Below are 15,188 nucleotides of genomic sequence, written 5' to 3'. Positions count from 1 at the left end.
AATATTTTTTTATTTTCTATATAAGATAGTTTTTATATTAATAGTTTTAACAGAGCAATGTAGTATTTTAACTTCAGAGCTTTACTCTAAAACAGAAAAGGACTATGAGTCAGTACTGATAGGTAACTCTGAATTCTGTAACTTTAATTTTCTTTTCTTGCAGCTTTTATCCTCCAGTTGATGAGCCTTCCATTGGCGCTGAAAAACTGGATTTATCTGAGCATCCTGAAAGGAAAAAAATATTCAGTGGAAAAACTTTTGTATTTCTAACTGCCAAGCAGGTAATCAGACTTTGCATTGCAAAAAAGTTACAGGGGTAGCTATGTACAGATTCTGTTCTCTGTGAATTCTCACTCATTCTGGGTTCATCAGGAAAGAAGGATTTTTGTGTATTTATCTTCTTACAGTACAGTGGCCTAAGCAAGAGGAAGTGCAGGGAGAGAAACGGAACACATCTGCATCGGTGATAATCCTTATGCCGATACTTCTGAATTGATTGTATTTCAATTTTTTTTAATTTGCATTCTCTTTTTAGCACAAGAAACTGGGTCCAGCAGTTATTCTTGGAGGAGGGGAAACAAGGCTAATGACAGAAGGAAGAAAAGAAACCTCTTTACTAGAATCTCCTGAAGTTTGTGTTGTTGATGTGGGGTTGACAAACTCTCAGATCTCAGGATCTGGCTCCAGAAACTGGACTGATTCCATTCTGAATGTCTTGCAAAGGTGCAGCATTATTCTCTTGTACAGTGGTAGTGTAATTTCAAAATTTATGCAGAGATTTAGTCATGGTGTTTGCATACAGGTAAGCGTAGGATGCTTCTGAAGAGGGCATTTTCTTCATTGCTTGAAATATTTAGCAATTTCTTAAAGTGGGAAAGAAAAGTCTAGGTAGTCCTGTGAGGATTTGATGAGACTTTAGTGTTTTGTTGGTGGTGGTTGGTTTTTTGTTTGTTTGCTTTTCTTTTTGGAGAATTCATTTCTACAAAAAATTATTGTAATGAAGCTGCTTTCAAATTAAAGACAGCAAGTGGTTTTTCCTTCTACATAAAATAAGTAAAAAATTAATATATTCTAAGAGTGGAAAATAGGTAATATATGATTTTTAAATAAATATACATATTTTATGAAAAACAGATGAGATGACACCTTGAGATCATGTGGTTCACTGCTGTCTATTTATTTGCATACAGTATTTCTGAAGAGCAGCTTCTGTTTAATGAAAATCAGTTTTTGATTTGGTGATAGGTTTTGTCTGAGAGCAGACTGCTTATTTCATTAAATGTTAGAAATTTCATGATGCCATTTTATTAAAACAAAGAAAACAAAACCCCAGTCCTTAACCTAGTATATAAACGTAGTTTTCCTGAATTTTCCTGCTAAGCAGAGCAAAATGTACCCAAGTGCTTCTCACGGCTGTAGTACAGAAGAGGTGTGTGCGCACCACACTGACCTGCAAGAAGTTCTCAGATCTTTCAAGACACTTTTCCGTTCACACACGTTTTTGAATGGGAGGTAGAACACAGTTGGATTTAACCCAACTGATTTAGCCCAGAAATCAGGTAGGGAGAGATGCATTGGCTGAATTACTGGGACAATACAGTGGCTACAGCAACGGGAAACATAGAAGTTCACACTTATGTGACATGGGTGTAATGGTGGATAATTATGCTGACTTCCTGTATTGTGAAAAATTATAGTGTAGACTGATGTTTTTTGAGAGGAAGAATGGAACATTTTGTACTTTGTCAAATCTGTGCCCTTTTGCCTGTTCATCTTTGTACAGAGAAACTTTTTTTTCCTTTATTTGTATGTTAACAGCAAGGATCTCAGGGCTATTCCAGAGGCAGAAATTGGATTGGCAGTTATCTTCATGTCTACGGAAAAATACTGCAACCCTCAAAAGCAGCCTGGTAATAAAGGTAATTGGAAGAAGGGAGGCAATAAGTTAACAGCATTAAAGAAGCTGTATTTCTTTTTGTACGGAGGTGTCAACTGCTAGTGTTCAAGTTCTTTTGTTTTGTTTTGCAAGACCACTAAAATAGAATGACACTGTATGAAAAATGTATACAAGTCTGAAGAAGTAATTGGGTTTTAATGGTCTTGCAGTAAACTGCAGTGAAAATCGTATGATTCTTAGATCTAAATAAAAGTAGCAGATCTAAAATCAGTGTATAAAGCAGACACATAGTACATTGATCTTTAAAGGAAAGGTACTTTGAAACAGTCTTTTGAAGTTTACCTTTTTAGCGGCCACTGAATTAATATGCCTGTGATTCTTTGAATTTCATGCTGTTCTGTCTTTTCTGAAAAGACTGAGGTAACAGAGAGGTAAAAGGTGAATGTTGGAAATTGAGAGAATAAGAACGGAATTAATTTGTAAAGACTTCCTTTACAAATTTGTAAAGGACATTGCTTTAGCAAAATACAACCACCTTCCACCCAGTTCAAAGCCAAATGTAATCTTGATGTGGGAAATAAAAACAACAAGAAATGATTGCCATATTTGTAAATTAATAGTTTGAGGGTGGATATTCCAAGTCTTGACTTGAAACTTAACTTGTATTTGCTAATACAGTAGTAATAAAAATCTTTGAGAGACAGAGTTTTGGTTGGTCTGATTATCTTTTCAAGCCTCTTCTAAAATTGTTAATCTGTATTTTTGTTTCTATAAATCTGTCAGAGTTGTGTGTATAATTTTAGTTCTAGTTTCTTCTACAAAGTGCTGTATTGGGGAGCAATTCCTACAATTTTTAAAAATCAAACAGAACCTTCATAAATTTGTCCTTTCGTAGAGGATTATTAGTTATTAAAAATGTATTCTGAAGAGAAAACTATATACATGCAGTACTGGCAGAGCTCTGAAAAATATTTTGGTTCACTGATATTCTCATATGAGTAACTTGTATGTGATCTGTTTTCTATCCAGTTAGTTTAGAAAAAAATACAAAATAAATTAATTCTCAGATTAAATGTAAAGATACTGACCCTGCAGACATCTGAATAAATCAGAAGTGCTGGATAAAAATCAAGTTGTCTGGCTGAATTGTGTAAATGATCTGTATATCAGGCTTTTGAAGGTAGCTATTTTTACACTTCATTTGCTAAGAGGGAACAAATGCTGCCGTTTGGAAGTTATTAAAAAAACTATGTGGTGCAAATCAAAGGGATTGTAAACAAGATGACTACTTCCTCTGATCTTCTCTCTAAACAACAAATAGCAACATACATGGGATGTAGTTGCTTGAGGAGACCCAGATGTGTCTGTAGGCTATTGCTCTATAGGTTATAACGATGGGGAAAAATGAATGAACGTATGAAGGATGAAGGTTATCTGAAAGGATAATACTGTTATCGCAGTCTCAATCAGAATGAAATACAGGAAGAATGGAAATGACTGAGAGATGAGTAGTAATAAAAAAAGTGTATATAGAAACACAATGATACATGTAAAAATGATAAATATTAGTATCCTCAGACTTTGGAGAAGACATTAGTATATGAAGACAAACACAAGTGAAATGATAGATAATATAAAGGATGTTATATATGCTCTTTTTTTTCTGGTTTATGGAGAAATAATACTAGTAACTAAAAAAGCAGCAAATTATGTTTTAAGGCAGTCCCCTGACTTATGGGGACTATGAGGACTAACTTAGGCCTGGATTGATGGTTGGACTCGATGATCATAAAGGTCTTTTCCAACCGAAACCATCCTATGATTATGAGGAATTGGTTGTAGAAGGCATTTATTTTTTTTTTTGTTAGCAAATATTGGTTCTGTATTAGTAGAAATGATTCTAAATATATTAATCATCATAAAGCAGTAAATGTAAGGAATTTTGTGTTCTGACAGTTTTAAATAAAATATATATTGCATGATTTATTAATTACATTATGTCCATATTAATATATGATTTCCCATTGTGTTTCATTTTTATTTAAGCAGAGTTCTGTACCATTCAGTAGAAATGTTTAAGTAAAACTGAATCTCAGAATGTAGTCCTTTAAAACAGTTTCTTTCAGGTTTTTTTGAATTAATAAATCTGCTTAATTCTCTTATTAAAACTCCTTTAAGACTATTTTACAAAAGTCTCACCTGATCAGTTAGTGATGCACATGTTATATAACATGCGCAAAGAAACACAGATTTGATGTTAACCTTTTAATTCTTCTCTTGTGTTGATCTTGCAGCTGTAACTAAAAGTACTCCTGCATCAGCTGTTGTAGGGCGAGCCATTTCTCAGAGTTTGGCTGTGAATGAAACCATAATGCCAACTGCTGCAGATAACAGCATGGTATATGTAGCTGATACAGAAATAGGAGAGCAGACATGGTAAAGTATTCATTGAAATAGTTTCTAAGCTAATACTTGCAAATAAAGCAATCTTTAGTGACAGAGGAACTGTATCATTACTGTGGACAAAAATGTATGGTGTTAGAAATGGCACACACTAAATTGCTTTCACTTGTCTGCAGTGAGATAATTTCTGGTTTTGAGTGGTAGATAACAGAAAGCATCCCATAGGACTTAGATGAGACTCTCATATACAAATGTAGATACTACGTACCTGATTTGACTGTCTTAAGTATTACAAATTTTCAAGCCATTTCACAATTAGAAAAATATATTTATCATAGTGGATTTTACAGTTTGGTTTAAGCACATTTATATTGTTTATAAGTACGTTCAAAGTACAAGCGCAGCTTTTTTTAAAAAGTGGTTTTCTACAGTGTAACTCTGTGATAACTTCTTGTGCGTTCACTTAATATTTTTTTCTCTTTAATGTAGTATGGAGATAGAGAATACTCCCCAAGTGGATAGACAAGGGAAAATGGCTTTCCAGGATATAACTGCTGTAAAGAAACACCCTAGCACAAGTGGCAGTGTAAATGCTGGAACATTGATACCTAGAGTGAACAGAACATCTGGATTTAGTCAAAAAAGCCATCCTGTCTCGCCATCTAAAATTTCAGAAGCTGGTAAACCTAGTGAGTGTGCTTCACGTCACCAGTCTAACTCAATTACAAATTACTTCCCCGTAGCTAGAAAAAGGTATGATGAAATGTTCTTGACATTACTTGCCTTATTGTTATGTTGGTGCTGTTTCTGGAAAATAATTTTAACTCGAGGGATGTTAATTTAATTCAAAACATACTTAAAGATTTTTAGATCAGCTTACTCTTAATGGCAAACTTTTCCTCAAGGGTACTTATGTTCAAATTTCACAATGCAGTCACTGAAAACCTGGGAAGCTGTCATGTTGTGGATGCAGCTAGTCATATTAAAAATGCTTTTGTAATTTCTTTCTTTTGTAATTACTTTCTGACTAAGGGATTTTTGAAGGAGAAGAAACATCTGTACCCAAACTAGCAAAACTGGAGAAAAGGTCATCGCCTGTTTCCAAGTGCTCTGAACCCACAGCTTCGTCAGTGGGGAACAGCAAAGCAGAACAGCATCAAAAGGAAAGGAACATTCTGGACCCAACCCCAAATTTTGCATTAGAAGACACAGGTATAAAGCTTACGAGGGAAAGCGGCAAACTAGCAAGTGATAAAACAGACAGCAAAACTACTTCTAGTGAAAAGCATGCACCAAAGAAGAGGAAGGAGTTGGACGATTTATCTGAAGATACAGAGGCACTAGAAATTGTGTTTGGAAGCAGAGACGTAGACTGGGAAGATCAAATGGCAGATCATGACCGGGTAGCTCAAGGAAATGCACAGAAAAAGAGATGTTTGGAAGACAAAGGCAGCAGAATTCAAGAAGTAAATGCAAAGCAGAAAGAGGAGAATAAAATATTGGTAAGTTACATTCTTCTCGTGTGCCTCATCTTGAAATTTACAACTGTTAGAAGGATGCAGGTTGCTCCTTTAAGGGTGAGGCTGCCTACGTGCAGAAAGTGGCTTTGTAAACTTGGTTTGCTTAAACGTCTCACATCCCTCTGAACAAAAACTTGACGTGATCTCTCTATTACATGAGAACATTGCAGTGTTACACCTGTCTGAATGTTTTCAAATTTTTCAGGATACTGTTTCTTTGTGAATTGAAAGCTGCTTGTATTCTGAAGGTTTTCCTTTCTTTTTGCTTCTTTGGTCCAAGAAAAACTTCTCATGTTGTATGATGCTGTGTTAATTTTAATGTTGATATTTATATTACAATAATAATTATATTATCTTTATGTAATGAATTTTAAGAAACCCAACATCTTCCAAATAGAATCTCTGGATGTCATGTGAAGGATTATTAAAATTCCTGAATGAGGCAATTCAAATCACTTTAATCCTCTTAAAAAACCAACAGAGCAAACAAAAAAAGCCCAAAACAAAACCAATAAAACCCAGCCAAAACAGAAAGCAAGCAAACAAAAAACAAGAACATGGCTTGTGATTAATTTTATTATTTATTTGATTTTTGGTTTTGGGAATAAGGGAATTTTCTAAGAGAAATGAAGGAAACAATAGATTTTTTTGAGTTAACAGTAGCTGCTTCATGGAGAAAAATAACCCAAAAGCAGGTTTTCCTCTACAAACAATGTTGAAAGCTCTAGTAAAGTAAACCACTAACAATGCAGAGGGGAATAAGAGAGAAGGAACAGGTTTAATTTTTGTTTCTTTAAATATATAAGAGCTTACTGCCCAGACAGTTCATATACAGTGTAGACAGTTTTGAAATACTGTAATAATAAAGTTTTAATGTATAACTGAGTAATTGGAATTTGCGAGACAGCTTGGATGAGGTGAGAATTAGTAATTGTCTGTGCATCCTTAGCTCAGACCAGCTTAGTGCTCTTTTGATACTTTACTGGAGCTTGCTCCTGGCAAAATGTGAATTTTGGACTTCCTTATAATGCTATAAGTTTTTGTGTTACAGGCATTTTTTAAAAGAAAAGTCTTATACTTGTAGAGAAAAATTGCAGTGTTACATTTTAAATAATTTTTAATCAAATAGAAAGAAGATGAACTTGGATCAGTTCTAACTTCAAAAATGAAAATGGAGATCAAGCAAGAGCCACCAGTCTTGGTAAGAAACAAGATAATTCTAAGTTTCAGCAGCAAACTTTGATGTATTTTGTAATGTTTCTCAAAATTTTGCTTTTAAGAACATAGTGTTTGTAGATCCTATTTCAGGGTAAAGGAGGTTCTGTAGATTGTACTCCTTAAAATAATCACATGTAAATTTGAATAGTACAGTCCAGTTTATTGACTGTGGAAAGACAGAGCAATCTGTAGTTCACCTGTGTGCTTTTGTATTGGCATTTGGGTGGATACATAAGATGACTGACACTATAGGAACCTAATGTAATTGTATTGACCCTTCAATGAGGTTAATACTTGTGCTGCTGTTTTTGTTAGGTTGCTGCTTAAAGACCAGACAAGAATGTAATCTCCCTGTCTGCTCTAAGGAGATTACAACTAGAATGGAAGAGATGGGCCAATGAGCAAATAGATGTAACATACGCTGATTAAGAGTAAACAGTGTGCTAACTTTGTTATAGGTGAGATGAATGGAGGAAGAAGGGGAGAATTGCTGGGAGTGCAGTGAGGCAGAGGAAAAGGAGACAAGGCTCAATGAAACTGAAAGGTAAAGAGTATGAAGAGATAAGAGTGTGTATCCAGTCAGCAAGGGGCAGGATAAACTTTTTTGCACATGTACAGAAAACGGTCCAAGAAGAGGGGATGCTGTGTCATTATAACGAAGTGCAGGGTCAGCTCAGATGAAGGGACTTCTAGTTCATACCTTGCTATAAAACAACTGTACTGCATCTGGGCTGGAGCTGTCCTTGAAGGTTATTTAACGTTACTTGTGAACTTGTCCTGCACCCAGACTTGCTTTTTAAGCCACATAGATCTAGCCTCAAGCAGCAAAGTGTGCATGCAAACTTGCTGGCATATGAGCATTCCCATGTACAAGGAAAAGTTGCTTCATTGATCAGATCTAGCTTACAGCCCTAAATTTGGCCTGAATGGTAAATCTGTAGGCTAGAACTGAGCTGAAGGTGTTCAATTTTGTCTTCAGTTAATGGAGTTTTCATTAGAGTAAGCACACTTGATTAAATCAGTCCATGTAAGAGACAAGGTGGAGAGGAGAGATTTGGGGGGAAAAAAAGTAAATAGCCAATTTGAGGAGGGGGGGGGAATTCTTAATTGAATTTTTATTGTGAAGTAAAATCCTAGTGCAATTGAAGTACACTGACTTCATTATTATTACTGCAGTTCTTAATTATCTTGTCTTTTCAATATAAGTGAAATAAATTTACTGAGTTCCCTGCTCCATTGGTAGTATATAAGGAGGCTTATAAGGAGCCATCTTTTTGGCTTCTAACACTGTGGCTGCTTCTCCTCACCCTTTTGTAATCTGAACTTTTTGCCTTGGCTGTACTCACGATACTTTCTTTCTCTGAAGTTTATACTGTTAGATACGCTGTATGTCTGTTTATACACTTGAAGTGCTCCTTCCTTTTTCTTCCCACATAAGCACCGCGGTGATCTGCAGGATGACTCCAGCAATCTTCCCAGCAGACTGCTGTTAACTGAATTCAGATCGCTGGTTGTCAGCCATCCAAGACGGAACAGTCTGCTTACTAGAAATAGCAGCTATGGGGGAAAGAAGAATTTCAAAATGTTCAAAAAGGTCAGTGTGTATTTGAAATGGTCATAAGGTGGCACTGTTTGAAAACACTAAGAAGTATTGCCTTAAAGTTGCAGAAATATGAACGCTTTTTCTTTTTTTAAATGGATAATAACTACAGAAAGAGACAACTGAAATACCATATACTGTCAATGAATATTTTGCTGATTGACTGAAGATGTACCAGGCTGACAAAGGCTTACCTTGCGCTAGATTATTTAGATACTTGCACTCTATACTAAGCTGTTACTTGGAGTAAGTTAAGTGATGCCTACCACAACTTTCGGCTGTACCTCCAAAAGCTACCAATTTGACTTCTCCAAAGACCTTACATATAAAGCATACGCTGATTCAGAATCTTGCACTTTTATCTCATGAATCTTTGATTTCTAAATATGACTAAATCTAGTATCTTATAAAAGCTTATTGCTTACTTGGATCCGGAAGATAATTTCAAGAAGATTCTTAGTGTTCAGTGTAAAAATACCACTTCAGCTCATATTAAAAATATAGGGGAAAAAAATGCAGAAATGCATTTCAGTAAAATACTGTATGTAGAGAGTGTGAGGTACATAATGCAACTTCCAGCTTTCTGGGAGTGTGCTCTCATTTTAGATAACATTTTAAATTTCTGATAGTAGTTTTCCACCATTTTGTAAGAGATGCTTATGCACTCTGATATAAAATAGAATCTATGAGTAAAAATAAATTTATAATGTTTTCAGACTCCATTTAATATACTGTTGGATTTAATTTAATATGAGTGGTTTATCAGCTAACTTTTGTTTCTTTTGGTAAAAGGAGGGACTTACTAGCTTTCTGTAAATGCTTTTTTCACTTAAATGTCCTTTAAATAGGATCTCTGATAAATGTTATTCAAAGGAGGACTGACTGACCTTCTGTGATATCAGAGTAGACTTTCTGAATTTGTTAAAACAGACCTTTTACTTACAGCGTGTTTGCCTTGTATTGTAACTTTTAAGAATTTATTGTCCACCAGGTAGCTTATCCAGGGTCAGGACAACTTCCATACATTATTGGAGGATCTGATTTGATTGCTCACCATGCTAGAAAGAATTCAGAGCTAGAAGACTGGTTAAGGCAAGAAATGGAGGTAAGGAATTATCTTTTCAAGTTTTTGTTTGATCATCTTTATTACGTAAGTTGTCATACCAACCTGTGGTCACTACTGAAGTACTTCAGAATTGTATTTTTGAAGCAAAACCTCAGCCGTTTAGCTGTCCACGCATGCTTGTAGGAACGTACACATTAGAAAAGTTACTTTCAGACAGACATAAGGCTCATCTTTTTGCTGATTATTTGAATTCATTTTTACGTGCAACATTGATAATAAAAAATACCGATTTTAAAGCAAAGTCAGTAACCTAGAGGACAGTGATCTTTTTTTTAAGAAGCAAAATAAGCAGTATGGAAACTTGTGACTTCTAAAAATGTGACAAGGAGCTAAAAAGAATTTCTGTATGGTTAACTGTTCAAATTGTTAATACAGTATAATTGATATTCTAGTCTTGAACAGAAGATATCTGAGTAAAATTCTGTTGAAGTATACTGAAGAGATATAGTAAGAAGTTTAATATTTTTCTATTGTAAAAATCTTCACCTATGTATGTAAATGTTGTAAAAATTATTATATTTTATTATAGCAGTTCTCTAGCACTTTTATTTTCCAATAGTGTCTTTAAAACTACTTGCTGATGAGTCATACTCTGTTTCCACAGCCTGACTGAGATCCTGTGACATCAACACTCTTTGATTATTTTTGTTTTTTTTTTAAATCCCTGGGCATGGATAATGCTAATTACAATTCTCTTTATGCACCAGTGATGGGATAAAAATTTCCCTATTTGTATAATTATGCTTAAAACCCAAAAAAACGTATTTCTGACCAGAATTCATATATTGTACGAACTAATCCGTTCCATTAGTTGGTAGCAGTAGCCAAACTTGAGTAGTGAAATACAGCACCTAATGTGAACACACAATGAATGGACTAGTTAGAGAACTTATTTCTTCAGGGAAAAACTGTTAGTGCAAGAATATGTTGCTCTTCTATATTGTTCATTAGCTTCATCCTTAACATCAAATATTGAATAAACTCCTTTTCTCAGGAACAGAACCGTCTTGCAAGAGAAGAATCACTTGCTGATGATCTATTTAGGTAAGAGTTTTGTATGTTTGTACTGAGAAAAAGTGTATTTTTTTTGCATCACATCTTTTTTTGGACAAATTCCAATTCTGTAAAAGACTGCTCTGACTGTTCTGTTCAAAATTCCACATACAGAATATACCCAAAAAGGTGCAACAACTTATCTCAAAACTTTTAGGCCTTAAGCTTCTAATTTCATTCGGACTTGCTACTACATCCAAAGGCTGGAATTTATTCTGGGGTCAGGCTTTCCACCACTAATGTTTGCTAGAGCCTAACAAAGTGTTTTCCTCTTACAATTAAGCTGGTTATCTGATCTGTGATGGTGTCTGCCACTGTTTCATTCTGGTCATGGCACTTGTGTGTCCCTGTGCTGAGTCACTTGAGGGAGCTAAAGCAACAGAATACCGGTTCTGTGGAAAAAGTGATTAGCAGGACTGCCTTTCTTTTTTTTATAATCTTTGAAGCTATGATTCATAGAGTCATAGAATCATAGAATGGTTTAGATTGGAAGGGACCTTAAAGATCACCCAGTCCACTGCCATGGGCAGGGACACCTCCCACCAGACCAGGTTGCCCAAAGCCCTGTCCAGCCTGGCCCTGAACATTTCCACGGAAGGGGCATCCACAACTTCCCTGGGCAACCTGTGCCAGTGTCTCACCACCCTCAGAGTGAAGAAATTCTTTCTAATAATCTAGTCTAAATCTACTCTCTTCCAGTTTAAAACTATTCCCCTTTGTTCTATTACTAGATAGATTCCCAGAAGTTAAACCAAAAAACTAAAATAAACACCCCTGAGTAAATCTTTCAGTATGGCCCCTCTGTGTCCCTCATTTTTGAGACCTTAAGCTGCTTTCAAACCCATTCAGAATTAAAGATCTCCTGCCTGTTTATTTTGCTTGTTAGGAACTCATGCAATGCCTTACCACCTTTCCAGTTTTCAGACTGAGAGGAGGCATTTTTTACACCAATTGTTCTATGTTTTTGACGGTGTAGTAGAGTCATTAATTCTGTCGTAATCAGTGCTTATGTCACAGGAGTTTGAGAGAGCTTTTTGGTAGGTCTAGGTTCACCTTGGCTGTTTGCATTGCTTTTTGCCGTAACTCGTATTTTCCTCTAAAATACAGTCTGTTTCAGCAGTTTTCTTGCAGTAACTCTCACTTCAGTTGTGTACTGCTTTCCCTAGTCTGTCATTTGAAAGAGAATTTTCCTTTGGTTGATTTCTTGTCCAGTTACTTTCAACTGTAATTCTAATTTAAAGATCTATAACCACTTTCTAATTAAAAGAGTTCCAAGACATGTTTGCCACTTTATGCCGTTTTTACACCTGTAATACAACCTTTAAACATGTCAGTTATGAAAACATTTATAAAAACATGGTGCAGCTTGATTGCTGTGCCGAAACATTAACTAGTTCAAAATGCCTTGATTAATTTTAGCCTTTCAAAACACAGCAGTGGAAACTTAAATAATTTGCATGCATTCATGCTTATAAAAGTTTTTACCTCAACTCTAATTTATTTAGGATGGTTGTACTCAGAAGTTTCCACAATCAAAAATATTAAAACACGCAGTTTAATGTTCAGCGTTTTGTAACCCTACTTCTAATTTTGTCCATAATCCTGAGTAAAACTGCTTGACGTAATGCTAATGTTAACAGCTGCAGTTTTCCATGAAAATGGCGTTTGAAGATGCCATTAGAAAGAGTCATGCAGTACTCCAAGGTAAACATGAGCCGGAAAGAAAATCTGGGCCCTCGACTGCTCCTGAGTCCATACTGAGACAGAGGAGGAAAGGAAGGCATCTCCTGCTATCTGATCAGATTATGGATAAATGGGTTATGTTCAGCAACAGCCCTTTATATCCCTCACTCCCTGTTCCCAGCAAGGTCTTTTGTTTCTTTGTGCATTTGCTCACAGGAGTGGAATCCCTGTCATCTTTTTTCCACTGCAGGCCACAGGCACTGTATGTTTCTTTTCTCTGATAATGTTACTGGATTTCTTTCTGTCTTGAAAACATCATGCAGGCTTCATTTAACGTGGAAAATGGCTGGAGATAAGGTGGAGGAGATGGCATAAAAATATGTTCATGAATGGCAGTGTCAGCATCTCCATAGGCAGTCACAGGGCTGAAGCTGTTGGTGTCCTGCTGGCAGGTTTCTGTCACATATCATCTCCTTTTCCTGTCTGCTCATTTTCCCCCTCCTTCACCTCCAAAAAATAGGATTTGGTGTCCAGGACATACTTAAATGTTAGAACTAGTATGTTACAATGCTATAGCAATAAATTTAAAGAAATGCTTTGAGATTTAATATAAGAATCTCATTTTGTTTAGTAAATATTTCATTATTTTCTTAGACGTTTTGTGAGGAAACAAGCAACCTCTGTTTAATGTCTCACTTGCCATGCACTTGACCAACACTAAAAATTGTGCATTTAGGCAGAAAAATGTGTATGGTGAAGAGGGATTTTTTGGTCCAAATTACTAGTAAAGAAGTATGATACTGCACATCAACATGTATAGGAGCCATTCAGAAAACTTTGCTGCAATAAAAGCTTGCTCTGATAATTAACAGTTAATAATAGAGGATTTCTTTCAAAGGGTACACGTTTCATTTTTGCCAGAAGTTTGAGCTGTATAGCAACAGTGGTGACTTCTAATACCTTTCTAGTTATGTAGTGATGTGATTTGGCTCATAAGTTGTCACATTTTCCTGTCTAAGCAAAAAAAGTCTTGATGAATGAGAGCAGAATTAGTGGAAATAAAACTGCCTGATCATTCAGTTGTGTCCATAAGTTATTCATGCATGAATACGAAACACGTTAGAATTTCAAATAAGTGACACAGGATTTTGGGAGATGAAGCACAAATGGAGAGAAAGAGCAGGCCTAAGGGATATTAGTGTCAGGCAGAGGCAACCTATAAGCATATTGCAGTAAATCAAGTAACTTACTATGTCTGGAAAGTAGATTTAAATTACTAAAAAGGAACCAGAAACTGTATAAAGGGGAAGGTAAGGCAAGGAACTGCTTTATGTTGGAGTCAGAAGCAGCAAGAGGGTATTGTCTGAACGAGTAGTGGCCAAATGTTGTACATTGGTGTGAATATACAGTATCCTTTCCCTTCCAGTATCTTTTCCCTTCCCTGCCCTTCTGTTTTGTTTGTTGGTTTGGGTTGGGTTTGGTTTGGTTTTTTTAGTAGGAACTTAATGGTGAGACATTGAAGGTTTGGATAAACTTGTTCATGCATCAGAGTTGAAGATTTTAAGCAGTTAGAAAATCAGTGAAAATTTTAGGAAAGGGTATCTCTATTTCATGCCCAGCTTCTAGCTATGCATCCTTCAGTCAAATTGAAACAACTGTAGTTAATTATAGAAGTGCAGTCAGAGAAAGGACTGAATACTGCCGAATCTCTTGTTATAAATATTTTAAAATTATTTTTTATAATAATTATTTACGTCACATTGTTAACTTTGAGTATCGATAAGTTTTACCTATTTGTGACAAATCTTCTTTTTTGTTGCAGGTATGATCCTAATGTGAAAAGGAGAAGATAAATTGTGATGTGAATTTACAGTGACTCTAGCAACATCTGCTTTCTGTTCCTTCGGTTTGCTGGCTACAGTCTGTAATACATGCAGCTCTGTATGACCATTTGAGTTATCCGTTATTGTAAGGCTTGTTTTTAAGTCTTGCTTTTATTAAAGAAAAAGTTTCTTTCACTGCTTGATACTTACAGATTGCACATTTTCAAGACCTTAACGTTACTTGCTTCAGAGTAATGCTCAGTAAAATACTGTAGTTACTGAGGGTTTCATTATAGGCCATTTGTTTCTAATGTTTGCTTATTATTGCTAATGATGTTATTTTTGGGGAAAAGAAAGGAAATTGGCATCATGCTTTTTTCTTTTCAGAAAGGCTTTGTCAATTAGATTATTGTATGTTGTCAGTTTTGTCTTGAGGTGGAGGTTTTTGAAGACTTCATAAATAAGTTAGACCAAACTTTAAATTTGTATCTAGTAAACAAGAAGTATTTAATATTGGTACATTCAAGCTTCTTCCTATTTTTGAACTTGGTGACATTAAATGATTTTTAGCCAGCCACCAATTCTGTGTGATGACAGATTTGAAACAAATGTTTGAATTCTAGAATTCAGTGATTTTTGCCCTGTTAATTTTCCAATCTTCAGTGTTTGTGGAGCAGCCTACAGTCAGACTAGAAACACTTAGAAACTCAGGAAAAGATACAAAAAAACATTTGCAACAGCAACCACCATTTTAATTTTGGTCTCTGGGAAGGGAGAGAGAGGCAAGTAGTTTCTTTCTCTGCATATTTCCTTTCCTTTGCAAATAGAAGTGTGTTGTGCTTGGCTGTTTAAGAACAAAAAATGT

At 35.5% G+C, this 15,188-nt stretch overlaps 1 protein-coding gene across 1 annotated transcript; it reads left to right on the top strand.

The window, feature by feature from the left end:
- Positions 1-163: 163 nt before the first annotated feature.
- On the top strand, positions 164-14,353 carry NBN (nibrin; the record flags this gene model as incomplete). Its single annotated transcript, XM_010183511.1, has 11 exons — positions 164-281; positions 536-723; positions 1,819-1,919; positions 4,192-4,333; positions 4,790-5,064; positions 5,333-5,802; positions 6,950-7,039; positions 8,477-8,632; positions 9,630-9,743; positions 10,759-10,808; positions 14,323-14,353. Coding segments are annotated over 11 exons (1,735 nt in total), but the record flags the coding sequence as incomplete, so codon positions are not given.
- Between the last annotated feature and the right edge of the window lie 835 nt (positions 14,354-15,188).

Source organism: Mesitornis unicolor, unplaced genomic scaffold, assembly GCF_000695765.1.
Source record: "Mesitornis unicolor isolate BGI_N332 unplaced genomic scaffold, ASM69576v1 scaffold54074, whole genome shotgun sequence".
NCBI lineage: Eukaryota > Metazoa > Chordata > Aves > Mesitornithiformes > Mesitornithidae > Mesitornis > Mesitornis unicolor.
This window is presented reverse-complemented; position numbering and strand designations above follow the sequence as displayed.